At 52.2% G+C, this 27,912-nt stretch overlaps 2 protein-coding genes across 3 annotated transcripts; both read right to left on the bottom strand.

Moving 5' to 3' along the window:
• Positions 1-302: 302 nt before the first annotated feature.
• SMKR1 (small lysine rich protein 1) lies at positions 303-4,713 on the bottom strand. 2 transcript variants are annotated; one of them, XM_058805880.1, is made up of 4 exons: positions 4,190-4,209; positions 3,946-4,004; positions 3,121-3,374; positions 303-549 (listed from the first exon to the last, which is right to left on the bottom strand). In XM_058805880.1, exons 2-4 carry the CDS (start codon positions 3,946-3,948, stop codon positions 513-515), a joined length of 294 nt encoding a protein of 97 aa, XP_058661863.1. In that variant the 5' UTR covers positions 3,949-4,004; positions 4,190-4,209; the 3' UTR covers positions 303-512. The 2 variants fall into 2 exon arrangements, with proteins under 2 accessions (XP_058661863.1, XP_058661862.1); XM_058805879.1 differs by lacking the exon at positions 4,190-4,209 and adding an exon at positions 4,654-4,713 and having other exon boundaries at positions 305-549.
• A 2,631-nt stretch (positions 4,714-7,344) lies between these two features.
• Positions 7,345-27,492, bottom strand: STRIP2 (striatin interacting protein 2). The gene is made up of 22 exons (XM_058805249.1): positions 27,342-27,492; positions 25,851-25,920; positions 24,868-24,942; positions 24,641-24,775; positions 24,335-24,455; positions 23,616-23,684; positions 23,427-23,533; positions 23,185-23,312; positions 22,665-22,868; positions 21,275-21,498; positions 19,966-20,031; positions 19,300-19,363; positions 18,583-18,654; positions 18,388-18,462; positions 17,815-17,912; positions 17,211-17,337; positions 15,394-15,494; positions 13,547-13,613; positions 10,431-10,535; positions 9,427-9,631; positions 8,525-8,771; positions 7,345-8,393 (listed from the first exon to the last, which is right to left on the bottom strand). Exons 1-22 carry the CDS (start codon positions 27,489-27,491, stop codon positions 8,366-8,368), a joined length of 2,538 nt encoding a protein of 845 aa, XP_058661232.1. The 5' UTR covers position 27,492; the 3' UTR covers positions 7,345-8,365.
• Positions 27,493-27,912: the final 420 nt, after the last annotated feature.

The following is a 27,912-nucleotide window of genomic DNA, read 5'->3' on the forward strand; positions in this document are numbered from 1 at the left end:
GCACAGGAAACCCCAGCACTACAAGAACTTAACTCCCCGCAAGGCCAGAACACCACAAAGTTCTCCCTGCCCTAAAAAGGGCATCTCCAGCTTGCAGATTCCCCTCACAAACCTTTGTGCATTTGGGCAGAGCAGGATTTTTTCATCCTAAACTCCGCTTCAATCCTGCACCCCAGAAAAGCCTGAAACTCTCACAGGCTGGGATGGAGCAGGAATAGGTGCCACGGTCACCCTGTCACATGCACAGAGCTCGTGGCACAGCCCGCAGCGCTTGGAAGCAAATCCAGCCATCTGAAATCCAAACTTTTCTTTAGAGATGTATTTTGGTCTTTATTAATCACCAGGGAAATGGAATTACATGCAAAATTCAACTGAGAGGTAAAAGGAAGGGAAAAAAGAAAAGTGTTTCATTGCTCAGTTTGGGATTGTTGGGAGGGTTTTTTCATCTGCTGTCAAAGAAGTGAGTGGCGACTTTTCAGATCCACTGGAAAGCAGAGTCTGTCCTTTGCACTTCACTGCTCACCATCTGCTGAGTTCAGTGGCATCATGCTGAAATCAGAATTTTTTGTTAAAGAGAGAACAAAGTTATTATTTAATAAATATTCTAGCAAATTTTGGATACTGGAACTTGGAGTTTTGAAACCATAGTAGCTCCAGTTTACCAGAGATGTAAAAATGGCCTTGCTCACTTTCAACCATCCTTAACCACACTGAGCAGCTCCTCCTTCAGTGCTCAGAAACATCTGTCCCTAAAAGCCTGTGTGATAAATATATCATACAAAAATCGAATATTTTTGGGTTTTAATTAATTTCTTAGCTGGAGATGCTGAGTACAGAGGTTGCAAGAGATCTCTGGCTTTAGCAGGCTGATGAGTGGAGCTGCTGTGACCAGAGACTTCCTGCTGGGTGCTGGGGAAGTGAGAACACAGAGCAGGCTGAGGAGGAGATGGAGGTGCACAGAACAGAGGGGAAACCACAGCCCTGCGTCATCAGAGCAGGCCAGCCGAGGCTCATGGGCAGGGAAACAGGAAAGCCAGCAGCCTGCTGTCCCTCCTGAGACATGGGCTGCTGCTGAACACTGTGCTGGCGTGGTGCTTGGACTGGGTGATCAGTTCCAGCTCAGAGCTCTTCCATCCTGTGATTATTTTCTTGATGTGTTATGAGACACTGAAGTGCCTTGTGGATTAGACATTGCTAAAATCATCAATCAATCATCAATCATTTTGCTCGCTGTAGCAAACTGCAAAGGAGCTGCTGTCCATCTGTGACCACCAGAGCAACGCAAACACCCCTGTTAACTGGAATGATGGATTTTGAACCTGTCAGTTCAAATGTTTAATTTTGTCCAGTTATGCCAGCTCTGGGAGGAAGGATGGATCCATGAGGATGTTGGCAGACACTGTGATGCTGCCAGCTCACACATTCAGGGGGTAAGTTAGCATGTGCAAAGGAGCACAGCCCAGCTCAGGCTACAAACTGATAAGGGAGCCTTTATCAGCCCTGAACAGGGCCCTGCCTCTTTGTCCCTGCCCAAGGGAACTCATGGGGTGACTCCCCTGCTCTGGGATATGGGGACATTCACAGGTAGCCCCAGGGTGTTCACTTCAGCCACAATGGACCGAACTGTGCTGGTATCAAAGGCAGCTGCATCATCTTTGAAGGTGTCAGAGTCCCCAAGTGTCCCACGACCCATGAGATTCCATCATCCAGGGTGAACTCCCCACTCCAGGGACTGCCCACTGAGCCCGAGTGAACAGAAACCCACATTTTTTGTTCTGTGCATTTCTCCCAGCACTTCCTCGAGATTTCCCCTCATCCCCTGGTGGATCCACTCTGTGACCACCAACAGACACCGAGATTGCAACCACCAAGTCTCATCACAAGACCTGTGGGTGGTGAGATCCTCCTCCTCTCATCCTTTCGCTCTCTTTTTCAATATATCACATTTTCTTAAGTGTTACTTTTATGTTTTCATATTGTCAAATTACTATAGATAGAAACAGCCAAAATGGCTACATGGCTGTTTTCCTCTGCAAGCAAATTGGTCTAAATTAAACCCTACATATATTACCTACATATATAATTATTAAACCCTACATATATATTTTTTCCTCAAACACCAATTTTACTCTTGGCTTTCTAGGGTGGGTTATACCACACATAGGTGAAACAAACCCAGTGGAGTTTGCAGCAAGCCACAAATGACAGCAGCTGGCTGACCAGCAATGCCACCAATTATGATTTTCCCTGGTCAAAACCCCCTCAGAGAGGGAATGTTTCAGGCTGGAGAAACAGCACCAGGATTTCCAGGCCTTTATTGGCCTCCAGGATCATCCAGTCCAACCTGGGACTGAGCCCACCTTGTCCCCAGCCCAGAGCTCTGAGTGTCACATCCAGGAGGAGTTCCTGGGACACCTCCAGGGATGGGCACCCCAAAGCTCCCTGGGCAGCCCCTGCCAAGGCCTGACCCCTTTCCACGGGGAAATTCCTGCTGTGCCCACCCTGAGGCTGCCTGGCCCAGCCTGAGGCCGCTCCCTCTGCTCCTGTCCCTGTTCCCTGGAGCACAGCCCGACCCCCCGGCTGTGCCCTCCTGGCAGGGACTTGTGCAGAGCCACAAGGGCCCCTGAGCCTCCTTTGCTCCAGGCTCAGCCCCTGCCCAGCTCCCTCAGCCCCTCCTGGTTCTCCAGACCCTTCCCAGCTCCCTCAGCCCCTCCTGGTTCTCCAGACCCTTCCCAGCTCCCTCAGCCCCTCCTGGTTCTCCAGGCCCTTCCCAGCTCCCCCAGCCCCTCCCCACACCCCTGGCTCTGTCAGTCCTTCCTGAGCCCGGGCAGGTCTCAGGGATTGAGGCTCCCATCCCTAAGGACTGGCACCGGGTGGGTGAATCCATCCCCAGCACAGCCCTGCCTCTGGAGGCACAGCACTCCATCCCACACAGACCCACAGGGTGAAGTGACAATGGCACTTGTCCCCTGCCACTTGTCACTGTGCATGAGCTGTAATCAAAGTGTCTTTGGAGGAGCAAGAAAAACATCAGGGGACACTGGGGTATGAGCTGAGCACTGGCGAGGCCAGGACAGGTTTAATCACAGCAGAGTCTTCACCAGGCTGTTTGGTTCTCACCTCCTTCTCTTCCCTTTCCCCTTCTTTCTGAGAGAGCCAGGCCAGGGGTGGCCCCGGAACTGCAGGAAGGCGGCGGCGTTGTGACAGATGTAGTAAGCGTTGAGCATGGCAGCTGCGCTGAAGAGATCCACCGGTACCACTTCCTTCTTTGCACCCTTTTTGGAGCTTCTGCCTTTGCCACCCTTCTTGCCTTTGTCACCCTTCTTGCCTTTGTCACCACCCTTTTTGTCTTTGCCACCTTTTTTAGCTTTGGCCTGCAGAGAGAAAACGACCACAAACCCACTCAGTTCTGGGTCTTTGCTGTCTCACTTTTGGGTAGAGGACTCCAGGCTGAGAGACTGAGAGAGCTGGGAATGTTCCCCTGGAGCAGGGAAGGCTCCAGGGAGAGCTCCCAGCACATTGCAGGGCCTGCAGGGGCTCCAGCAGAGCTGCAGAGGGACTGGGGACAAGGCCTGCAGGGACAGCACACAGGGAATGGCTCCCACTGCCAGAGGGCAGCCATGGGTGGGATCTCATTCCTTGTTTGCCCAGGGTTTCTGGGGGGTTTTGTGAACACTTATAGGCTCCTGGTAGGAATTCAGCCTCTAGCTGATCTTTCCAAATGTAAAAGATGCTCACAGGCTTTATGTGCTATGTACAGAATTTTACAGCCTGCAGCCAAGAAGAAAAAATAGGTAAAAATCAGAATTAGGTTTACACTTGCACACAAAGTGAATTTGGGCAGGTCAGTTCTGTCCTGCAGATGTGGGAAGGAACCTTTTGGATATAAACCCTTCTCCTTAAAAAGGTGTTGCCAACACTTCTGAAGGATCAAAGGTATTTTACCATGGCTGGGTGTTTTTATGGAGCAGCCTGGAGTTCACATCAAGCTCTGGTGATTAACCCTGCAACACAAAATTACACGGTTAGTTACACAGTGTAAAGCACCTGTGGCTGTGTTGGTCCTCATGAAACTTTGAAGAGAAAAAGGGAAAAATAGTCCCTTACAAAAATAGTCCCTTGCAAAAACAGACCCTTACACAAATAGACCCTTGCAAAAACAGGGTCATCCCTAAAAGCTGATACTCACCTGTGAAATCAGCTGCTAATTGTCAAGCTCCAGGACTCTGAGCTTTTCAGAGGTTTACAATCAGAATCCTGGACAAGACCTCCCTGACCGAGTCCAGCCGATCCCCAGCACTGCCAGGACCACCACTGACCCCAGGTGTCCCCAAATGTCCCCAAGTGCCACATCCGCGGGCCTTTGAAACCCCTCCAGGGATGGGGACGCCATCCAGCCCTGCAGCTGGGCGAGGGCTGGACTACTCCTTTAGGGAAGGAATTTTCAGGATGTCCAGTCTAAACCCCTGGCACAACCTGAGGCTTGTTCGGTCCCTGTTCCCTGCGACAGAGCCCGACCCCCTCTTGGCTGCGCCCTCCCGTCAGGGAGTTTAGCGAGCGAGCAGCTCCCTCCGGAACCTCCTTTTCTGCCCCACCGGAGCCCCAGCTCCCCCGGTCCCACCGGAGCCCCGTGTAGAAAAGGCACACACTCACCGTCCTGTCCTCGCAGCGCTGAAGAGACCCCGTCCCCCCTCCCCTGGCACGGCCCCCATGGCCGCCCCACCCTCCCCTCAGCGTCCCGTTGCTATAGCGGCCCCGGGGCGGGGTCTGGTGCTGATTGACAGCCCCGTGTCCAATCCGCTGTTGACGCACCCCCCGCATCGCCCAATCAGCGTCCAGGAGGCACTTCCCGCCACTGCGGTGGGCAGGGGGAAAAGGGCGGGAAAAGCTGTGAGGGGCCTGAGGGGAGCGGCCGCCGCCACCCCCGCCCCTGTCCCACCCTCGGCCAAAAACCTCTGAAATGTCATGAGGAGGTCAGAAAACCCCCACCACAACAACAAAAAACCCCACCACAGCAACTTGGAGCTGAGAAGAGGAGGGCAGCAAGTTGCGCTTTTCAAAGGTCTCGGAAAGATTGGCGTTTGGTGGACTGTCAGTGAAATATTGCTGCATGACATGGGGGAGTCTGTTTAAATACCTGACTCAGCCTCCTTCACCATAAAAATATTTAAAAAACAAACTCTGCTTTGCATCCTTGCAGAGCTCTGGACAGCAGGTCCTGAAAATGATGTGTAATTCAGGTTGGATATTTCTAATAAATTCCCATTTATAAGGCCTGAGACACAGGGGATGGATGGAGGTGAAGAAGGCTGAGAGAGGGATGGGACATAAAGGGTTCATTTTTTTCTCTGCACCTTTTTTAGACACAACAATTTTATCCAAGGGTAGTAATACTTCTAAAGGTGGGGTGATTTTTAAATTTGGGAAAAAATATGTGTGAGAGAAGTCTCTCCTGCATCTCTCAGCACCAGATTTTCACTTGCAAAGCACTAAAAAAAATATAGGTACAAGTGAAAAATATCAGTAGGGGCTGAATTCCCTCATAGAAAAAAAAAGCTCATAATTTGCAGTATTGCCAAACTCCAACAAACACATCAGTGAGTCTGCCTACATCATGAGTTTATTTTTACCTTTAACATTAACCTCTCTAAATGTACTCTCTGCTGCATAAGTAAATTTCTTTCCTTCTTGCCTAATAAAAAGTTTTGGTAGTGTAGCTCACAGAAAAGTCTGCAGATTTGGGAGAAAAATTCTCTTGAATGAGCCTTGGATAATGAAAGAAAAAAATGATTTCCACTCTGTTCAGGGAAATTCTGTGTCATCTGTATTAACAAACCACGCAGCATAAAAGAAAAAAATCATAATTACACTAATTATCTAATTTCAGCACAGACAACTATCAGGAGGCCACATTATAATTATTGAGGAAAAAGGAAGGCACAGAGCACTGAAATGTTCAATCAAGGAGACAAAAATCATCCTGTGCAGTCAAATGTTGTGTTCTGTGCAGAGCTTGGACCTGGCTACAGAAGCAGCTGCTGTTTACACATGCAAGGCTTTGATAAATAATTGAGGGAAGCTTCTCAAACTCCAGAGTATAATAAGCCTGACCTCATACAGTCACTTCTGTGGTTACAAGGGGATAAATACAGAGCCAGCCAGGACATCTCTGTGTTGTTATTTTTAGGGAAATATTCACAGGAGAAAAAGGAGGGATTTTTTTAACACTGCCAGACTGAATGGATAAAGGCTAATTCCCTTTTTTTTTATCACCCTTTCCTTTTCTCAACTCTGAAAGGAACTTTGTAGCCTTTTATCCTTCACTGAAATTTGCATTAAATTCACCAAACAGCTCCAGAGTTGCTTAGAGAAATTAATAACTCAATTCCTTATGCTTTATATCCCTAGGAAACAGCAAGACTCTACAAGAAAACAGAAGAATCCGTGCTGAGGTGCTGAAGAAAAGGTTTCACCCACAGCAGAACTTTCAGCAACACCTGTGGGGTGAAAACGAAACAACAAAAAAGAATTCTTTACTGCAGTTAAAATGGGAATTGGGAGCACTGGAGGGTTCCTGGAACCAACAGTCCTGCTGGGGTGAGATAACAGATGTTCCTCCAGCTGTGCAGAAACCACCCAAAACTTCTTTCTGAAACTGCCTTGCTGAATGGATAAAATGATAATTCCTTAATTGCTGGCCCCCAGCTCTTCTGAGAATTTTTAATCAGTAGAAAATCCTCATTGTGAAGCAAAAAAAAAAAAAAAAAAAAAAAGAAACTGCTGCTTGCTTGCCAGGATGGGACATAAATATTTCAAATAAAGGTGTAGCCTCTCCCTAAGTCACTTTTTAAAGCAGAGGTTCAAGTTTTCTGGGGAGATCTCTCTCTGGAAAGCAGAAAATTTGGTGGTGATGGTGTGAATAAATTGTAATCCAGGATAAATTTGTACCATCCTCCACCACCCAGACATTCAAGTAAGAATTTGTGCTTCTAATCTCTCTCAGTAAAAATAACAGGCACTGAAAAGCACAATTCAAATATAAAATATAGAAAAATACACATTGGATCTCAACTGTTTTTTTTTTTTTTCAATATATTGTGGAGAAAAAAGACACTTTAATGAAAAGAAAGGTTTTAGCCAAATACCAAGGGCTTTTCTAAGTATTTTAGTAATTAATTCAATTTCTCCTTGAGTGGAGATGGGCAGGGGTGAGGGCTGAGTTTGGAGGATGTTTTTATCCTTAAAAAATAATAAAAAAGAAGCATTTAAATGAAGACACAGGAAGAAAAAGCTTAAATAAAGAAGTGTCCTTTAAAAGTTGGTTTATTTTGAACAAAAGCATATTTTAAAAGGCTTTAAAAGGCTTAATGCCATTTCCATGAACAAGGCCTTGGACAAACCCCATGAAGGAAACATTCCCAAGCTAATTAATTATTTAAGCAATTAGCACAAATCCTGCCATAACAAACACTTGTTTATTTAGGGCTTCCCTGCCCTATATGAACACACAATGCTTTGACAAATGCCACCCTCATGCAATGCAGCTTTACCCAAGTGTAACGTTCATTATTTAATTGAAGTATTAAGTTATTAAATTGACAGAAAATTTACAGCTCCATATCCTATTCATCCTGAAAGTTATGGACCACAGAATCCACTGTTTTCCTCATAAATTGTTCACCAAAGCACCTTCCCTCCCCACCCTAAGAGCTGGCACAGACATTGCCCCAAACAAGCAAAAATCTGTGTAAAATTTGGGCTGTTTAACGTGGTATTTGCTGTCCCCTCAGGGCTATAGAGGATGTGCAATCCCAGTGACACTCAGGGAGGAGAGCAAAGGGACCTCCAGGCTCCACAGCTGGGAACTGCACAGCACAGGCTGCTGCAATAAAGGTGAGTGAGGGTGGAGGGGAGCAGAGCTGCAAAGGTGGCAGGTGGGTGTCCAGGGGACATGCAGGACCTGGCCCTGTGGCATCAGCACCTCTGAGCTGGGCTGTGCCACCCCAGCAGCAGCAGTGCCAGGTGGAGGAGAGCAGAAGCACAAAGGTGACACAGATGGGTGTCCAGGGGACGTGCAGGACCTGGCCCTGGTGGCATCGGCACCTCTGAGCTGGGCTGTGCCACCGCAGCAGCAGCAGTGCCAGCCCAGGGACAGCACAGAATGCTGTCTCCATCCCAAGCCAAGCTGTGTTCCTGTGTTGGGAGCACATCAGCAGCCAGCACAGACCCAAACAAAGGATCGTGGGGCGTGTGGGGGGGATGGAATTCCCACTGGGAATCCCGACCTTACCGCCAGCCTGCACAGGAACACACTGGGCTCTGAGCCCACTCTGCAACCCGTGCTCTGTCTGTGGTCTCCAGGGAGTCACGGGATGACCTCCAAAAAGAGGTGTCTGCAGGGCACACACAGACCGCTCAGGTCTCTTTGGAAAGGTTCAATCTTTGCCCAGCTGCGCTAAAGCCCCCGGATCCGCCCCAGCCCTGCGGGCGGCAGCAGGAGCGGGGCAGGCGGGGCAATGCTCACTGGCAGTGCAGCAGCTCTTCCCAGCGGATGGGCTGCGAGAACACCTCCCGCTCCAGCCACAGCTCGTACGAGTAGTGGAAGTCCTCGGGCAGCTCCAGGCGCTGGCCCAGCACGCTCTGCAGGCAGTTGTCCACCGGGGCGAACTCCGAGTCCTGCGCCTTGTCGTACCTGCGGCTGTTGAAGGCTTCGATGTTGGCCCTCAGCGTGCACTCCTCGGCCTGGAAATCCCACGGCCTGGCGTCGATGTCTGCAGGGGAGGAGGGACAACACCCAAATAGTGTGGGAAACACCGCTCTGGCAAGGTTTGAGCAAAAGAAAGGCTGAAGGTTTCACGTGAATTAACCAGAGTCACTCTAATTATTGTTATTCCTAACCAAATCCCATTATGTGTGCATTTTCATTTAAGATAGCCATAAAAATATAATTACTCCTGCATTAAGGACTATTTAAGATGTCCCATAAAAATGTAATTATTCCTGCTTTAAGGACTCTCTATAATTATAATATTATTTTTTCTCAAAGACCCCACCACTTTTACTAAAAACCTCCACTGACCACTGAAGCAGGGATGAAGACTTAAAAGATTTAAAACCTCACGGGCTTATTATGAGCTCCTAACCACAAATATTTTAAAATTTGGGCAAATGTAGCTATGAATGGTATTGAGATGCTGCAATAACCATGACATTATGTCATATTATATAAACATATAATATGAAAAGAATCCCAGTATTTTCAAAGCTGGCTTTCACCAGCTCTAAAGCTGACGGTGCAGAACAGTGCCATGAAACTTCTGGAAGAAATGCCCAGCTGTGACAAGAATTTTGGAGGTTTGAGGCCAAAGCAAGTGAAGCAAAGTGAAGCTTTCAAAGGCACGGACAGAGGGACAGGGCAGCACTCACCGTTGCCGTAGGCCCAGTCGTCGTTCATGCGGTGCCGCACCTTCTGGTAGATGGCAGACATGGTCTTCATGTTGCTCTTCCTCCACTGGCGCCCCAGGTACTTGGTCTGGATCTTCAGCAGCTTGAGCACGTAGAGCTGCATCATGGCCTGCTTCACCTTCAGGGCCCGCTTCAGGATCGGGGCTGATTTAAACACCACCAGCATCTGCCAGGAGAGCAACAGCCATCAGAGCAGGGTGCTCAGGGAGCCACACAAACAAACATCTGGGCTGGTGTGGGCACCAACACCTGGGGAGCCACACAAACATCTGGGCTGGTGTGGGCACCAACACCTGGGGAGCCACACAAAGAAACATCTGGGCTGGTGTGGGCACCAACACCTGGGGAGCCACACAAACAAACACTGGGCTGATGTGGGCACCAACACCTGGGGAGCCACACAAACAAACACTGGGCTGATGTGGGCACCAACACCTGGGGAGCCACACAAACAAACACTGGGCTGATGTGGGCACCAACACCTGGGGAGCCACACAAACAAACATCTGGGCTGGTGTGGGCACCAACACCTGGGGAGCCACACAAACAAACATTGTCTGGGCTGTTGTGGGCACCAACACCTGGGAGCCCCACAAACAAACACTGTCTGGGCTGATGTGAGCACCAACACTTGGAGAGCCACACAAACATCTGGGCTGATGTGGGCACCAACACCTGGAGAATTACACAAACCCCCCAGGAGGGAGAACAGGAGAGTTCAGTACAACCAACACTCTGCACAGGGCTTGAGGATCACAGAAATAATGTTATTTGCAGGAGAAAAAGTATTTCTGCATTCAAGGTTCAATCTGTGGAAAACAAAAGGGAAGATGATGAAGAGGAGAAGCTCCAGCAGTTCCACAAGGAGCCCCAGGCACAAGGCCAGGCTGAACCTGCTGTGTAGAGCCAGGGAGATGCTCCAGGTGAAACGCTGGAGGGTCTCAGGGGAGGGGACACCCCCTTACCATTGTCCTCGAGTGTTTCCACTTGGTCAGCTTGTTGAGGATCCTCAGCAAGTTAATGCAGGAGAACAAATTCCTCCAGCAGAACTGATTGTTGTCTCCAGCTTCCTGCAAGGGGAGAAGTGCAACCCTGACCACAGCGTTCATCAGCACTGCCACAGAGATGTCCCAAGGCAGAAATCTTTATTGTTATTGTCTGCACAAGTCTTGTTTGTGAGGGAGGACAAGCAGCAGAGCTTCCTCCTCAGTTTGGTTTTCCCCAGAATCTGCTGATGATAACCCTTCTGAAACATTCCACTTTTAATCTGCTTTTAATTTAGAGTAGGAGCTAATAATGGGATAAATCCCATTATTCCATCATGGGAAATATATTTTGTGGTAGATTTCTATTCTTTGTTTACAGCCAGAGAGCAAATTTCAGCCTGGTGATCACCACTGCTTTTGGTAACTATTTCAATTAATTCATGCTTAGGGCACACATTTCCAGTAAAAGGAAATCACAGACCAGCACAGGATGACAAATAGCAACGTTTGTATCAAGAGGATGAAACCTTTCTGTAACAAAAAGCCCTCCAGCCTAAGTGGTGCTGAGACATTGTTTTAAATATAAGGTAACTGTAAACACCCCCAGCTCCAGGTTGTGGAAATATTGCCCGTGGCACTTGGAGATTTAATCCCACCACTGCAGTAACTTGCTCCATGTTTGAACAGCTCCTAGCCCAGGAGAAATGTCCCACAGAAATCCTGTTTGGGGATTAGTGCACAACAAGGGCTGCTGAATTTATAAACCACTCACAGCCAGCTACAGCCTTCTTAACTCGGGGCAAAAACCCAACCCATTCCAGGATCTGGGTAAGAAAATCCCACCAGCACAACCCCTTGGCTTTTAAAGGCAGGTGCCAGCCAGAACCAAGGAATCACTGAGGCTGGAAAAGAGCTCCAAGGCCACCGAGTCCAAGCTGTGACCAATTCCCACTTTGTCCCCAGCCCAGAGCCCTGAGTGCCACATCCAGGAATTCCTTGGACAGAGATGGGCACTCCAAACCTCCCTGGGCAGCCCCTGCCAAGGCCTGAGAGGCAGCCAGAGGTGGGATGTCACCAGAATGTCACCAGGATGTCACTGAGCTGCTTGTGGATGCTGTCTGGTGCTTTGGGGGTCCCAAACTGCAGTGTCCCTGTACTGCCACATTGTGCCCAGGCCTAACTTGCACTCTCTACACCAAGTAATTATCCCAAAGATCCCGGTGGAACAAGCCAGTATCCATTTCTTAGGCTGATGGATTTGTTTGTCACCAGTCTGATGTTGTCTCTACACATTGAAGGAGGGAGGGTCTTTCCATCAGATTTATGGGAGGAGGGAACAGGCCAAACAGACTTTAATACCTTAATACTTTAATCCCCCTTCTAAGGGGTCGGTTAAGCCCTTTGCAGACCCCTCTGGAGTGACAGGAGAGGGGAGATGGGGACTGGCCAGGATTTGAATCCCCCACCACCTCAGGCACTCCTGATTTACACCGGGTGGGGACAGCAGTCACCCCACAGGCCCCCTTGGGACACAGCTGGACTCATCCTGGCTCTTCTTGGGATAACCAACACACATCACTGGGCTCAACCCACTGAGAGCAGAATCATCTGTGACATCCTCTGAGAAATGTGTTACACTGGGGTGTTGAAATCACTCATCAGAGTGACAAAAAAAGCTACAACAACGCACGAAGTGCTGGCTGAAAAAATATAAATACGTGCACAAATGTCTGCCTCGAGAAGCAGGGTGTGTCTAATTCCTATTAAATCCTTACTTTCATGGGTATCCTCCCTAAGATGAACCCTCATGGTAAAATTCAAGGTGGTTTCTGCATATTTTCTAATTAAATTGCTCTCCCTTGAGGATAACATCTGTGTCTGCTGGAGGAAAGTGAAAGGTGCTGTCCTGGAACGTGACAGCTCTCAAACTGTCCAGACCCTACTGGGAATATTTTCCCTAAATCGCTCAGTTTTCTCCTACAGCCTTAAGGCTGACTGTGAGGATTGCACAAGCCATGAAACCCTCCCTGAAGTGTCACTAGATGTCCCCATCGGTTCAGGATACGGTGGAGTCTGGCAGGGCTGGATGGGGACACCCAGCCTTCAGCAGCCCGTGGACCTGGGGAAAAGCTCTCTCTGATTTTGACCTTTACACACCCTAGGAAAGCAACACAGGCCTCAGATTGCAGCAGCACCATGAGATCATCCCTGCTCAGAGTGGATGCTCAGGATCCTTCTCAGTGATTTAGGGTCTCCATTTTCTGTCCATTATTTCCTGTTAACCCCAAAGCTTTCCCCTGTGCTGGCCAAGTCCAACCTCCTCTGCACTGGAATTATTGTAATTACAATAACAATTACACTGCCAGCGTTATTATCCCATCTGTGGTCTGTGTGTTTGCCCAGCCCATCCTCTGGCCAGCCTCTGGAACACTTAAGGCTCCTCTCCATGGGGAATTTGGTTCATTCCTTAAGCTGGTATCTCATAGAACATTAGTGCTCAGAGCAATTAAAACCTGGGAGGCAACAGCCTCTGGGTAAATTCTCTTTCAAAGCACAAGAGTCTTGGCAGAACAAGAGGAAACAGCTCAAACTGTGCCAGGGGAGGCTCAGGTTGAACATCAGGAAGAATTCCTTAGGGAAAGGGTGGGCAGGCCTTGGCAGGGGCTGCCCAGGGAGGCTTGGAGCTCCCATCCCTGGAGGTGTCCACGGAATTCCTGGAGGTGGCACTCAGGGCTCTGGGCTGGGGACAAAGTGGTGTTTGATCAAAGATTGGACTTGATGATCTTGGAGGTCTTTTCCAACCGCAACAATCTCAGAATTCTGTGATTCTATTCTGTCAAAGGGAAACCCCTAAACCCAGCTATTTTTATGGGGTGCCCAACACCAGCAGTGCCTCTTCCCCACTTCCCCACAGCTGACAGTGACTCAGTATAGTGATGGGAGGGATTTTCAAGCCTGGAGGGGAAAAAAAAAGTCCAGTTTTGGAAAGGTTGGGGGCTACAGAAAAAGAAGACAGCGAACAGAAAACCCAAATCCTTCCTCATGCTGTCACAAAGAGCAATCCTGGCCACAAAAACCCTTTCTGTGCTGCTTACCAGACTTTCTGCTGTGAGCTCAGGCAAGTCACAGACCGTGCAGTGGGGATAATCCAGGACAGAGATGCTGCAGAAAACAGGAAAACAGGGGCTTGTTAGCCAAATGTCACCAATGTTAGGCTGGATGTGACACACACACATGATCAGGGTCTAAGAAGAAAAAGGTTTTTATTCTGCGTGTTCTCCACCTTATATACTCTTAACAAAGCGTGATCTTAAGTCATTAACTACATCACAATAACTTATTATATTCATTGGTGCAAAGCAATTAATATCAATATAATTGGCAAAAGTTTTACAGAAATTCAATAAGGCACGTATACACACCTACTTATGCATGTAGTCTAGCTTACAAAAATTTTCATGTATCTTTTCTAATCTGTTTCTATGCTGACAGCCTTGTCTTCTTTGCTATGGATACACCGGAAAATCATCAATTGTTATTTCTTCTATTAACTCAGCTTTGCTTGCAGGCCAGCTGTCAAGCCTTCTATACCAGCAATTAACACGAGAGAAGTTTTTAAGGTGATCTGTATGATCATGCCCAGGAATCTGTAACATTCTTCCTGCTCTGTGCCTGGAAATGCCACAAGTGGTTTGGGTGGGGAACAATCCCATCCCCAGCACGTGAAGCAGCCGTGCTGATGGCACAGACAGCACCCAAAGGGGATCCCAGCCTCAGCACTGCCCAGCCCTCAGCTTAATGGAGCACATCGATGCCTCCTGGCTCCAAAGCTCCATCCTGAGTCCATTAATAAGGACACAAAGGGTTTGGATCCATTAAGACATGACAGATGAGTTATTCATGTGCATATTTAAAAAGGGGAAAAAAGTAAACAAAATAGATCTGAGGTTTACAGGGAGGCATATATGGTTGGCAGCAAGAAAATTCGTGGTGAGTGAATATTTAGAATATAATGTTTTTCAAAGGCTTCCAGGCCTGTGGAATTTGTAAAAGTAGTCAATGAAATACAGCCAGAACTGGAATTTACACCTCCCTGGCTCAGAGCGTTCAGCTGCACATCCCACCTGACTCCCAGGTGCATTTCCTGCCTGTGAAACCTCCATCCCAGAGCAGAGGAGGAAGCTGAGTGCTCCTGGGATATGTTTCCTCCTCACTTAAAAGACACAGGACCAAAAGTAGAAATATTTACAGCAGGAGGATCAACATATTACTTCCTATTTTTCTATGCATGCCTCCTCACACAGACACAACCATACCGTGCAGGAGACAGCCCAGCCTACACACACAACTGAAGAGCCACAAAAAGAGCATCAGAAAGGAAGAAAAATGATCTTTTTATCATCCCAACACCCTGTGGAGCTCCTCTCCAAACAGAGAAATTCTGCCCTGGTGGGCTGTGAGAGATCTGTGCTGTCTCAGGTCTCTGATCCATGGTGGTCCAGCCAGTGCCCTGCCCAAAACGGGGCTGGTGCCTCTCTCAGATCAGCAGTAAAGGGCAGTGACAGCTATGGAAAACCTGAAGGAGTCAGGAAAGCTGAATTACAGCTACAAAAAGTGGGAAAGACCTGGAAGAGCCTATCCTATCTGACCTGGATGGAGCTGTGGCCCAGAGATGCTCGGTGGCACTGGATGGCTCCCCAGCAGTCCATGTGAAGATGAAAAGCACTTTATCTTAAAGGTTAAGCCTATTTTATGAGATTGGAAACCCAGCATCCAGTCATCCATGTCATGCCAAAGGGATTTGCTCCCTCCACATGTTTCTGTGGTGGACAGGACACCCCAAAGCCTTGTGAGGCCACCTGGGTCCCCCAGGACATCAGGGCTCCCCGAGCACGAAGCCTTCCTGCCCCATCACCCATCTGTCCCCCAGCAGGGGCTGTACCTGTTTTTGGCAGCGATGTAAGACATGATGTTCTGGTTGAAGAATTTCAGGATCAGCGGGATGCAGTTGGCAAACACCAGGTGTTGGGACACGTACTCAAACTGGGGGAGACAAGGGAAGTGGATCAGCATTAGGGGATAGCTGGGACCACCACCTGGGAATGGAAACCTCTTCCCAGCCAAAAGCAGAGCACTTGGTTTGCCTCAGACACCCCACAGAGCATTCTGTCCCTGGAGTTTGCTGTGTAAGGTCTGTGTCATGCACAGCAGCTGGAAAATTCCATTTGCCACAGAGAGGACACGCACACTTCACAGCAGTGCTCTGGGAGTAGCTGCACCTCATGGCTTTTCAAAATTAAATCTGTGGAAAAACAGTGTGTGGGGAAGAGGGAAGGGTTGTAGCTATTACATGAGAAAATACAATAAACCCTATTGCTCTCACACACTAATCCTAGTTCCCTCAGAAATTTTGACTGAAACAATATCCCTATTTTCCTACTTGCTTTTAATTCCTTTCTCCCTCAAAGCTTTAAATGGTCTTCAAGGTCCCTTCCAACCCAAACCACTCTACAGTTCATTAATACAACAAATCTCTCCTGTCCTCTAACGATACAAACTGCAGCAAACCCAGTCCTATCCCATCCTGCCCTTCCCATGCCTCTCCATCCAGATCTCCAATTTGAGAGGGAAGGAACAGTTTGTTCCCATCTCAGCCTGGTGCCAGCTGTCAGCATTGGCACACCACAGATGACACAACAGCACAGATGACACAGCACTGGGAAGTGCTGGTGAGTAATGGACCCTTCCAACCCAAACCATTCTGTGGTTCAGTGGTTCCTTCACTTCAGACCTGCTGGAGTTCTCATGGTGCTCCCTGAGACCACCTTTGGCACAGAAAGAACAAAACCACCCTAATCAGGCACAAAGAAAAGCAGGATCAGGGGGATTCAGGGGACCCTGCAGCTTTCTCCAGGCTCAGCAGCAGGCTGCAATGCCCTCCTGCCTGGGGGGAAGAAAGGAGAGGAGCTGCTTTGAAGTGAGAAAAATTAATGAAGGGATTGTGGTGAGCGGGGGGAGCAGAACAAATGTAGGATTGTAAAAATGTGGGAGTTGGTTTCATTTCACCCAATCCAGGACGTGGATTTATATTTATCCTCAGTTAAATATCGGTGGGTTTTGTAATGCAGAGGGATTTGTAGCGTGCTGAAAGCTTTAACAGAAAAAATTAGAAAACATTAATTGTTTGACTTGCAGAATGAGCAGAGAACTGGGCCACAGCTCATATTAGTCCTTGGGTTTTTTTAACCAAGGAAAGCCCTGGAGTGGGTGCAGCTTGATTGGTGCCATGCAGATGGAACAAAAATCACATTTGGGAATTGGCAACAAAAAAATCAGATTGCAGCTATGACCCAGATCTCTGCCTCTGTTGAAACTGGAGCCCCAAGAACCCGATCCTGCCAAAACCAGAGCAGGTGACCTCGTGAGGTCCTTCCCAGCACTATTTCTGGGCACTGGAGATGACAGAGCAAAAGAGAGTCTTGCCTAATCCCCTTCCTCTTCCCCCTTCTGCCAGGGAGGCTGGTGCCAGTTCCTAAATTTAACCTGAATGGATGTTCCCAGAACTCTAAAAGCTCCTGCCACATGAGTAGGAAAGGTGTTATCAAAGCACAGTGGGGTTATCCCAACCTGAGCAACCCTGAACAAATCCTGGAGCTGTGGAAACGTGATTACAGCTCCTCGTGGAAACTCTTCCAGGAGAGGGTTTATGAGGAGCTTCAAGCCCAGCTGGGCAGTGGCCATCCCTTGCTCTAGGCCCACCTGGTAGATGTGGTTCAGCTTGAAGTGCTTGAGGAGCAACAGCAGCAGTGCCGAGATGCTCTTCACAATGATCTCCTTGTGCCTGTTCACGTCGATGCCCAGCTTCATGCTCTGCAGCACGGTGATGCTGCGTGGAGGGAAAACAGCTCCTGGCTTGGCAGCAGGGAGCCAAGGAACCCTGGAGCTCTCCTTCATCTGGGTGAGCTCTATGAAACCCATCACCTTCGCTCCCCCCAGGACTCCCATCTCCACCCATCCCACCTGGTGATGCCAAAATGTGTTCAAAAAAGGTGGCTTGCCCTCCCCCAGGAATCCTGGCAGAGCAGTAGGAAGGACACCTCCTGTATGCTGACAAAGCTTTATGATTTGGGTCAATTAGCAGGATTTTATCATTTGTGCCACTTAGCTTGGAGTGGCTGCACTCAAATCATGGCAGCATCACTTCCTTGGCTTTCACAGCTCTGCCCTGGTGCCAACTGTAATTCACACCTACCCAAACAGATACCCCAAATCTGGAGCCCCCCAAACCTATTGGCTCTTCTGCTTGGTCCAAGCCTTGGTGGCAAGGCTGGGATGGCCAGTGGCCACCTGGTGAGGGACTTACGGCATCTCTTCAGGCAACACGTCTGCCAGGATGTTGATGGAGTCAGTCTTGGCCTTGGAGGTGGGTGCAGCAGCCAGGAGGATCTTCAGCAAAGCGATCTGCAGGAGAGGGCAGGTGTGGGGCATGGTCCAGGAAAGGGAATTCCTTCCTTCTCCTTCACTTGCCAGAACTGGACAACTCCAAGCCAACTCTACAGGGTTTCACCAGGCCACACTCAACCTCTGACAGACAGGACAAGTGTGGGGAGCCAACAGCTCTGTGTGATCCTTAAGCTAAAGCATCACATGTGCCTGAGCTCTGGTAGGGAGGGTAAAACAGCACAAGGAACACCTGGAGTTTAAATGCACTTAAACCTCTGTCTCTCCCTACAGAGCCCACGTTACCCAACCAGCATCTCAGAATGCTCTGAATCCTCCTCTTGGACTGTACTTTCCTCCCAGCTCTGCTCAGGATTCCCACCAAAATCTGACAATCCAGGTCCTGAACACCCTCCTGTGCTGAGCTCTGCAGCTCCCGGACTGGCACCATTCCCTAGCCCAGAACTTTTCCTTCCTTTAAGGAACAGGGGCTTACCATGTACTGGGGGAGATTGTACAACATTGCTCGATACAACACCTCACAAGGGGTTTCTTGCACTTCCTCTTCCCCCTAGGGCAGAGAAACATTAAAAACAAGGGAAAATGAAGCAAAAATAAACACGGATTTATGTGACACCTTGGAAACCTCCCATCTTCTCTCTGGTGATGGGGTGAAGCACTTCCTTCTTACCAGAGACATGGGGCACTTCTCCAGCTCCTCCTCGTTCTTGATCTGGACATCCGAGATGGAAACGTACTTGTGCTGGCAAAACACACAGACAGAGGCAGAGCAGTGTCACAGTGTCACAGTGTCACAGGAAACATGGCCAGCAGTGGTCATAGCAATCCCCAGTGAGGGTGCAGGGCACAGCAGAGCCATGGGCAGCTCATCCCTGAGTGGGACATCCCTGAAGCCCCTCACACCTCTGCCTTGGGTTACTTCCACCTGCTCCTTCCAGGAGCTCTCTGTAAGGAACTAGAGGGAACAATCGCCTCCAAAAGACAGCCCAGACCCTGGATAGGGTCAGGTGGCCTCTGGAGGGGTCTCATTCCCCACAGAGCACTGCAGGAGCTGAGGCTGGCTGTGCTTCCCCCTGGGAACTGCACATTTGAGAATCTATGTCCAAACCCAGCTCTGAAAGTCTGTCACCTTCAAAACACATGACAGACATTCACCAGGAAACAGGAATGCTACACCTTGGATGAAGGGAAAGTAAAAATGCTGGAGAGGCTACTTGAGGACTCAGTTTTTAATTTTTTCCCCCAATTCCTGCAAGAAGCTCCAAAAGCTTTTCCTGTGGCAACCAACTTTTTACTCCCTGCAGTAAGAGTGTTTCAGGGAGGGTGGCCAGGAGGATCCACGTGGTGGATACCCCATCTCATGCCATGCATGGAGCCACCATCTCACCTGCTTCAGGGTCTTCACACTTTCATGGATCGGCCGTGGGAGCCCTATCAGGGTTTCAGTGTCCCTGGGGAGAGGAAAGAAGGTCAGTACTGGGAAGGACATCCATGCTCAAACATTTCCACATCCTAACAGGTAAAAGAGGGAGCCTGGAGTCTGCTGAATGCATCCCAGATGGGTCAGGAATTGGGAGAGGTGTTTACCTCAGCTGCTGCCCTCCCATCTCCTCCCCATCATGCCTGCACGAGGCAGGAGAGATATAGGGGTGAAGAATTGGGGTGAAATCAGATTGAATCACAAATAGGGTGGAGCCAGTCTGAGCCCAGCACTGCACCTAAAAATGAATGTACCCTGCTGGGCCTGTCCCAGGATGACTCTGCACCCACAGCTTGATTTATCCACAAACTGGGTAATTTGCTGTGGATACCAAACTGTCTCAGCTGCCTTTCACAACAAACCAGCTCCTGGCTTGGGCCAGCGGTCACTTATTTTGGTCTGATTTTTAATAGAAAGAGGTCCTTGGGGAGCAGTGTCTCCAGGAACATGCTTTTCTAGCCCTGCTTTCATTGCTGCAGCTCTGGCAATGCCTCGAGCTGGGAAAGCCTGAGCTTTGTGCTTAGCCCCCACTGATGGAGGCTGCAGGGCAGGTTTTGGGGATGGAACACTCACTGTCCCAGCGTGAAGCCGATGAATTTGTTCCTGCTTGCTTCCAGGAAATGCTCGATGTCTTTCTGTCTGATGGAGCAGCAGAGAGACAAAAACAAGGAGAAGGTTGGAAAACAGCCACGGACAAGATCACAACCTCAGATTGATTTCTAGAGATCTCAGCAGCAGTGGGCAAAACCCACATTTGCCCTCACTGGCTGGGACAATGAGAACCCAAACCATTTGTATTTGCTGTGCAGCTCCACGGGAACATGTGAGTAAACGGAGAGGAGTTTTCTGCAAGCAGCACCTTTGGATCCACCTCCTGTGCTCCTCACACACATCTCCAAGGAGCATCTGCTGGCTCTGGGAGAACAAATGTTGTCTCCACGGTCTGTCAGAGCACACGCTGCTCCCACAGCAAGCTGACATCTTGTCCACCTTGGGCATCTTTCATGGGAATTGCTGGGCAGCTCTGCACTACAAGCAGGACATGAGCTGTGAGCCAAGGCTCTCCTGGACAGAAAGGAATCCAGCTGGATCTCCAGCCAGCAGCCAAGGAAAGCAGCAGCCATTGGATTTCAAAGCTGAGAGTGTTAAGTGACGTGGAGCACCACAGCACCATCGTGGAGATCCATGTGGGAAACCAATTCCTGCTGTGTTTCTGCCAGGAATGCTCTGGACAGACTAACTTGACCCTGTCACTGCTCCTATCTCAAAAATATCTATTTGCTCCTGTGTTTTAAAGATACTGGATTAAATCCAGGCTTGGGATGAACAGCAAAAAAAACCCTCAGATGGATCAGAGGGAAAGAGGAAGAGGTTTTCACCCTCTTTTCCTAACATTCCCTCATTTCATGTGTGGAAGGAAGGAAGGAAAGGCACCAACTCCTTTGTCCTTTGGTGTTTTTCTCTGCCACTAAAAAGGCTTCCCCTGACAACACAGGGTCCTACTCACCCAACAAGGTGTCACTGACCAGCTCCCAGGATGATTAGTCAAGGGCTTTGTGCTACCAAGATCCACTGGGACCTGGCTGGGAAAGCTGACCCCGCTCCCACTGCACCCCAGTACAACCTGGGATATCCAAACTGGATCACCACTATTGGGCAATAAGTTGGTTTGCCCATTTATTGGCTTGGGCTGGGTTTGGCTGAGCTCTGCCCCAGAATTTACACACCAAACATGGCAAGTGGCCAATCCAGAAAGGACCAACAAAAAAGAGAAGCGGAATCACTTCAGGTCAACCAGAGGCCAAAAAACTTCCCAAAAAACTGCAGAGAACTCCAGGACAGGTAGGCGTGGGGAAGAGGGTGGTGACACCGGTGGCTTTACCTGACTTTGGGGGCCCAGGGCAGCCCCTTGGGGAAGGACACCCTCTCAATGGGCAGGCGCTGCGCCGGCAGGGCGGAGATGAGCGCGTCCCGCTCCACCAGCTCCAGCTCCCCCTCCATCCCCCCATCCACATCGTCGTTCTCCTCTTCATCAACCCCTCCCTCGTCGCTCTTGAAGGGATCTCTCTCGTTGTAGATATCCAAACTGTCCTGCTTCATCAGTGGCTGCAGCACAAGGGGAAGGAAACACTCAAGTCACTTCAAGGATTTTATTTCCCTCTCAGGTGCTGGCACCAGATCTCTCCGTCCTGAAAGGATCACGCTCTCAGATGTTCCTCAGGTAAGGGTTTCCCTCCTAGCTCTTGCCACCAAAGCCTGCACAAGAATAATTCCTTCTGTACCTCTAACCTTCCTGCTCTAGGAGGTGCAACCCTGTTTTCCACCTTAACTTTTGGGGTTTCCATCTGACATCTCTTCCTTAGCAAAAGGCATTTCCATCCCCAGAACACAACAGAACAACTCCAAGAGCGGAGCTAAAAAAAGAACTTGCTGTGAGCAGTTTGCTCCCGGGTGCTTATCAGCCCTTTGCCATAAGGTCAGGATGTCCTCTGGCTTCCTCTGGATCAAACACACGCCATGGGGCTGATCTGTAGCAGTTGAAATTGGTGGATGGAAAACTGGACATGCTCTGACCACATGTACTGAGAGCCCAAAATCCCCCCAGCCCTGGGCTGATCCCCCAGCATGGGCAGCAGGGGAGGGGGGGATCCTGCCCCTGTGCCCCCTCAGGTGAGACCCCACCTGCAGAGCTGCGCCAGCCCTGGGACACAGCAGCAGCACCTGGAGCTGCTGGAGAGAGCCCAGAGGAGACCCCAGAGCTGCTGCAGGGCTGGAGCCCCTCAGCTCCCAGGGATCCTGGCTGGGGGAGCTGGGGGTGCTCACCTGGAGAGGAGAAGGATCCAGGGAGAGCTGAGAGCCCCTGGCAGGGCCTGCAGGGGCTCCAGCAGAGCTGCAGAGGGACTGGGGACAAGGCCTGCAGGGACAGCACACAGGGAATGGCTCCCACTGCCAGAGGGCAGCCATGGGTTGCATCTTGGCAATGAGGAATTCCTGCCTGGGCTGGCATTGCCAGAGCAGCTGGGGCTGCCCCTGCATCCCTGGCAGTGCCCAAGGCCAGCTTGGCTGGAGCTGTGAGAAATCTGATCTAATGGAAGGTGTCATTTGGAACGGGACGGTCCTTAAGGTCCCTTCCAACCCAAACAATTCTGTGAGCCTAGAACTGGAAAACACCGGAGCACCTGAGGGGGAAAGGGAATTACAACCAGAGCGCTCGGGCTCCTCCTGCCGGTGCAGGGAACCCCTCCCGGGCCGGGGGACGCTCCCGCGCTCACCCTGCGGCTGCGGTGGCTCCGCTTGGGCTGCTGCGGCTGCTGCTGCTGCTGCTGCTCCACGAGCTCGATGGCGCAGGTGGGCGGGGAGGCCGCCCGCATCCCCCGCACCACCTGGATGCTGTCCTCGGGCAGCGGCGGCAGCCCCAGCTCCTCCCGCCGCCGCACCTTCATGGCCTGCAGCGCCTCGAACCCGCCCAGCGTGAACTGCGGACAGACACGGGGAGAGCGCAGAGTGCACACGGGGCACACACGGAGCGTCCACGGAGCGTCCACGGAGCACACAGCCCTCCCGGGCAGCTCCCAGCTGGGGACATCAACCAGGAGAGCCGAGGGGAAGGCATCACTGCACTCCTTTCTCCAGATTCCTCCCCCACCCCACATCCTCAGCCCAACCATCCCAGAAGGAAGTTTCCTTGTGTCAGCTCCTGGTGCCATCCTAAATAACCCCATCACGGTTGGGTTGAATGGTGGGGAATATCCAGGCTCCAAGTTTCTGGAGCAAGGAAGGGTTTGCACTCACCAGGAGCACCTTCCAGAGCAGGAGCAGGACCTTCTTCATGGGGAAGTGTGGAGCGTGGCCGCTGCAGAACTTGGTGACCATCGTGAAGAGCAGCAGAGCAAAGGGCTCCTCAGTGTGCACAGGGAAACCTGTGCAGCAGGGACCAGGAGAGGGTCAGAGCTGATCCCCCATCCCTGAGCTGGCCCTGCTGGTCCAGCACCACAAAGGGAGCTCCAGGGGGCACAGTGAACTGTGGGGCTCACTCAGCTCCATCCTGAAGGTCTCCCGGCAGGTTTTCCACTCGGGGGGATCCGTCTCCTGCTCCACGCGGATGTTCTCCACCATCAGGTACATGACACTGAGCAGGACCCTGCCAGGACAGCGCAGCAGGCTGGTGTGAGGCCACTGTGTCCCCAGAGGATGTCCCCCAGCCCTGCCAGCACCACGGGTACCTGAGCTCCGTGCTGTCGGCCAGGGAGATCGCCGGCTTCCGCAGGGCGCTGCTGCAGGCCTGGCTGTTCCTGCAGGACAGGGGAGAGCTCAGTGCCAGCCCCTGGGAATGCCACACGGGACAGGTGACACGGCTGGGGCACCTCCCCGGGGGGAGGAGGAGGAGGATGGGGAGAAAGAGGATGAAGACGAGGGTGAGGAGGATTGAAGAAAAGTACAAGGAGGATGGGGTGAAAGAAGATGGAGAGGAGGAGGATGAGGAGAATAGGGTGAGGAAGATAGGGAGAAGGAAGACAAAATGAGGGACATGAGAAGATGAGGAGAAAGAGGAGGAGGAGGATGAAAAAAAGGAGATGAAAAGGAAAAGAGTGAGGAGGATGAGAAGAAAGACGACGAAGACAAAAAGGGTGAGGAGAATGAGGAGAAAGAAGATGAAAGAAGGAAGGGGAGAGGATGAGGAGAAAGAGGAGGTAGAAGAGAAAGAAGAGGATGGAAGAAGAAGGTGAGGAAAGTGGGGAGGAAGAAGATGAAGAGGAGGAGAGTAAATTGAATGGAAGAAGAGAAGAAGGAGAGAAAGCGGATCAGAGAATCACAGAATCATTTTGGTTGGGAAAGACCTCCAAGGTCATCAAGTCCAAGAAGTGGAGGGGTGAGAAGAAAGAATGAAGTGAAGAAGAGGACAAGGAGGGAGAGGAGGGCGAGGGCAGCGCAGTCCTCTCACTCAATCTCCATGTTGAGGAGCTCCAGGAAGGCAGAGAAGGTTCCCAGCTGGTACAGGAGGAAGCTGTTGTGCCGAGACCAGTGCAGGACATCACCTTCATTGTCACAGTCCCCAAAGACACCTGGAGAGGCCCCAGAGAGAAACCCTGGTGAGGGAGGATCTGCCTCTGAACCCCTGGAGTCCACAGGACCACCCCAGGCAGGAGCTTCACTGCCCCAGCCTAGCACAACCCTGTGAAAAGCTTCTCCCAAACCCCCACGGCAGCAGATCCGAGGCCACATCCAGCCATGGGGGACGTGTCCTCACCCTGTGCCAGGTACAGGATGGCCCGTGCCACTCGGAGCCTCTTGTCCCTGTTGACCACCTCCAGCCCATCCAGCAGGTGCATGACATAGGCCTTCTGCTGAGCCCTGTCCAGCTCCAGCCACCTCCTGTCCGGCACTGCAAAGGGGACAAAGGGACACGAGTCCATCAGGGGCTTCCCTGGGGGCTGCTCTTGCCCCAGGCCCGGGGTGCTGAGCCAGGGCTGGTACCTTGAGTGTGAAAATCCTCCTCGAAGCATCTTCTGTTGTGGCTCAGCTCGGGCTCCTCGGTGTAGCTGTAGAGCTCTGATGGAGACAGGGATCAGCAGGGACATGGAGGGGCTTCACCCTCCTCCTCATCCCCAAATTCCTCGGGAAGCGTCCCTGTGCACCCAGGCAGACACGGGACAGAGATCTAAATTGGTCCCTGAGCCCTCCTGCAGCTCCAAGGGCACCGATGACACCAAACTCATCCCCTTCCTCCTGGAGCTGTTCCCAGCTCCAGCTGCACTTCCAATTTCATTGGGGTTTTTGAGGGGACATTTGGACTCTCACTTAGGCAGTTTGGGAATGAAGGGAATGCAGGAACACCCAGGCAGGACCTGCACTGATCCCACAGCCAGCAGCTCGGACATTTTGGGTCCTGCAAACAGGGGCTGGACTTGGAGGAACATGATATTGCACCTGATATTTGTAATTCCTGCCTGTTCCTGTAGGATTCCTGCCTGTTCCCACAGAATCCCTACAGTCCCGAGGGGCTGAGCAGCACCACGGAGGACTGAGGTGATCCTGCAGGGAAGGAGGAAGGATCCCTTGCAGAGGAAATGTGTTTTTGCCAGGCCAGCTGAGATACACCGAGCTATAAATAACCCCATTTTCCCCGGCCACGCTCGGGAGCGGCGTTAGGGAGCAAAGGCAGCTGGAGGGACACGGGGACAAGGACAGAGCCGCCCGATAAAGGCTGGGTGGCACCTCCCGCCTGGGCTCTGTCACCGGACACTGCTGCCACCCCGGCGCTGGCGGGGCAACCCCCGTGTCCCCACGGTCCCTCTGCGTGCCCGGGGAGCGAGCGGCTCTCTAATAATAACCCCGCTTGCTCTGTTGCTGCAGGGCCGGCACCGCTCCGTGTCCGTCCCCCATCCCGGCGGGATTCTCATTTTCCCTGCCCGCCGGGCACCTGGAAACAACAATGCAGCGCCCGAAACCCGCTTCACCTGCCAGCTCAGCGCCGTGGCCGTCGGCATCCCCGTACTCGAATTCCAGGTTGGGACAATCCACGGAGCCCTGCGGGGAGCGGGACTGGGTTAGGAGGGCGCTGGCACAGCCCCGGGGATATTTTGGGCTCCGGGATGGCTGCCAGCGCTCGCAGCCTTTGCGCCAAAGCTGCTCCAGCCGCCACTCGCAGGGATGGAGCGCGGAGTCCGTGCGGGGCCGCTTAAACACGGCGGAAATGTGGAAGCCGTGTGTAAAACCAGCATTTCTCAAATCCCAGGGAAAGCAAAGGCACGACACAAAATGCCGGTGAACGTTTGATGTATTTCAGAGCCCTAAAAACAAACCCCGGGGCCTGTTCAAAGCACATGCCCGCGGGAGGATGCTGCGGATCCCCGAGCTCCTTGCCCAGCGCCGCAGATCTGACAGCTCCCGGGGCCGCGCTTCGCATTTCTGCTCTCCCTCTCCTCCCCTGCGGATGAGAATTGGAGCATGAAACTCGGCCCGAGGATTCCGGCGGGGCAGCGAGCGGGCAGCCGCAGCCAGACGAGCCAAGGCCGGCACCGCGCCGCCCTGGCCCGGGGAAGGGAACACATGAATGGGTAATCAAGGAAATTAACATAATTCCCGTTCCGAGTCTCGGCATCCCTGCTCGGCAGCCGGGCTGGGGATGATGCGCATCGTGGCCATTAATATCGATGAGGCATGAGCCCGGGATGAGCCCTGGGCTCAGCAGCGCGGGGTTCTCGGTTCCCAGCCCGGTTCTGCAGCCCCGCCGCGGCTCGGGCGCTCCAAGCCGGGCAGGAATTCGGCAAAGCGCGGGCAGCCCTAATCCGCTTTGAGAGATTGAGGGACCGAGCCGGGGAGCAAAGCAAAGCCCAAACTCACGAGTCGGGGACACCACTTGGACGCCGTTCCCAGGGACCCTGTGGGGGTGAGGGAGCCCCAAAGGTGCCCAGGAACATCAGATCGCGGTGGGATCCTGGTGACCCCATCCCGGTCCTGCTCTCCCAGTCGGGCGCTCACGAAGACGCACGGGCGCAGCCGGGGCAGAGCAGCCCAGCGGGGTTTGGGGGTTCCCCCGTGCCCCGGGGTTATCGGGGCTGGAGGGACGAACGGGACAGCGGCACCCGGAGATTGGTGAGGGGCAAAGGGGAGCCTGCAGAGCGTGGGGGAGCCCAGGGCCCAGGTGGGTCCCCAAAACCCTGCTGCCGGCTCTGAGCGTGGGGCTGGGAGGTGCCAGTGCTGGGGCTCAGCCAGCACCCCAAAACTCTGCAGCTGGGTCTGGCAGTGCCGCGGAGCGCCCCTGGGGCTCCCCGCTCCGGGCTGGGCATCACACGACCCCTAAAGCGTCCAGTTTGGGGTAGGGAGGACCCCAAGACCTGGATAAGGCTCCTTCCGCAGGGACCCCAGCCCCGGAACAGGGACCCCATACACCACAGCAAGTCCCGGCGGAGCCCGGGGGGTGCCGGCACCGAGCTCCGTGCTCTTACCTCGGACTCCTTGCGCTGGCTCCTGAAGAGCTCCCGGCCCTTGGGCTGTGCCTGGGGCTGGGGCTGTGCCTGGGGCTGGGGTTGTGTCTGGGGCTGTCCCGGGCGGGCCCTGCCCGGGCCCGGGGCTCCGCCGCCTCCCGCCGCCTCCATCCCCGGCCCGCGGCCGCCGCCAGCACGTGGGGCCCGGCCCCGCCCCGCCCCGCCCCGCCCATTGGTCCGCCGGGCTCGGGGGCGTGGCCTCAAGACACACCCCCGCATCGCCATTGGTCCGGATCGGGATGGGGCGGGGCCGGGGGTAACGGTGAGGGGAGTCGGGGGGACCCGGGGGTCCCTCGGGATTGCGGGGCTGGGGACACAGCGGGGGACGGGGGGGCCCTGGGGTGCTGGGAACAGCGAATGCTGGGGAAGGAAGGAGAATTTGTACGGTGTCCCTGGGGTGCTGGGAGTACAGAACGCTGCCGTGGGGGTTATGGGGTGTCCCTGGGAGTAGAGAACGCTGCCGTGGGGGTTATGGGGTGTCCCTGGGAGTAGAGAACGCTGCCGTGGGGGTTATGGGGTGTCCCTGGGAGTA

Source organism: Ammospiza caudacuta, chromosome 5, assembly GCF_027887145.1.
Source record: "Ammospiza caudacuta isolate bAmmCau1 chromosome 5, bAmmCau1.pri, whole genome shotgun sequence".
Taxonomy (NCBI): domain Eukaryota; kingdom Metazoa; phylum Chordata; class Aves; order Passeriformes; family Passerellidae; genus Ammospiza; species Ammospiza caudacuta.

Excerpts from the sequence above, each read along its gene's own strand:
- SMKR1 (XM_058805880.1), bottom strand. Across the intron at positions 550-3,120 it reads GGGAAAGGGAAGAGAAGGAG|CATGATGCCACTGAACTCAG; the intron begins GTGAGAACCAAA and ends TTCTGATTTCAG.
- STRIP2 (XM_058805249.1), bottom strand. The coding sequence starts at position 27,491 with ATGGAGGCGGCGGGAGGCGGCGGAGCCCCGGGCCCGGGCAGGGCCCGC. Across the intron at positions 23,313-23,426 it reads GACCTTCAGGATGGAGCTGA|GTTTCCCTGTGCACACTGAG; the intron begins GTGAGCCCCACA and ends CCTGCTGCACAG. Across the intron at positions 13,614-15,393 it reads TACATCGCTGCCAAAAACAG|CATCTCTGTCCTGGATTATC; the intron begins GTACAGCCCCTG and ends TGTTTTCTGCAG.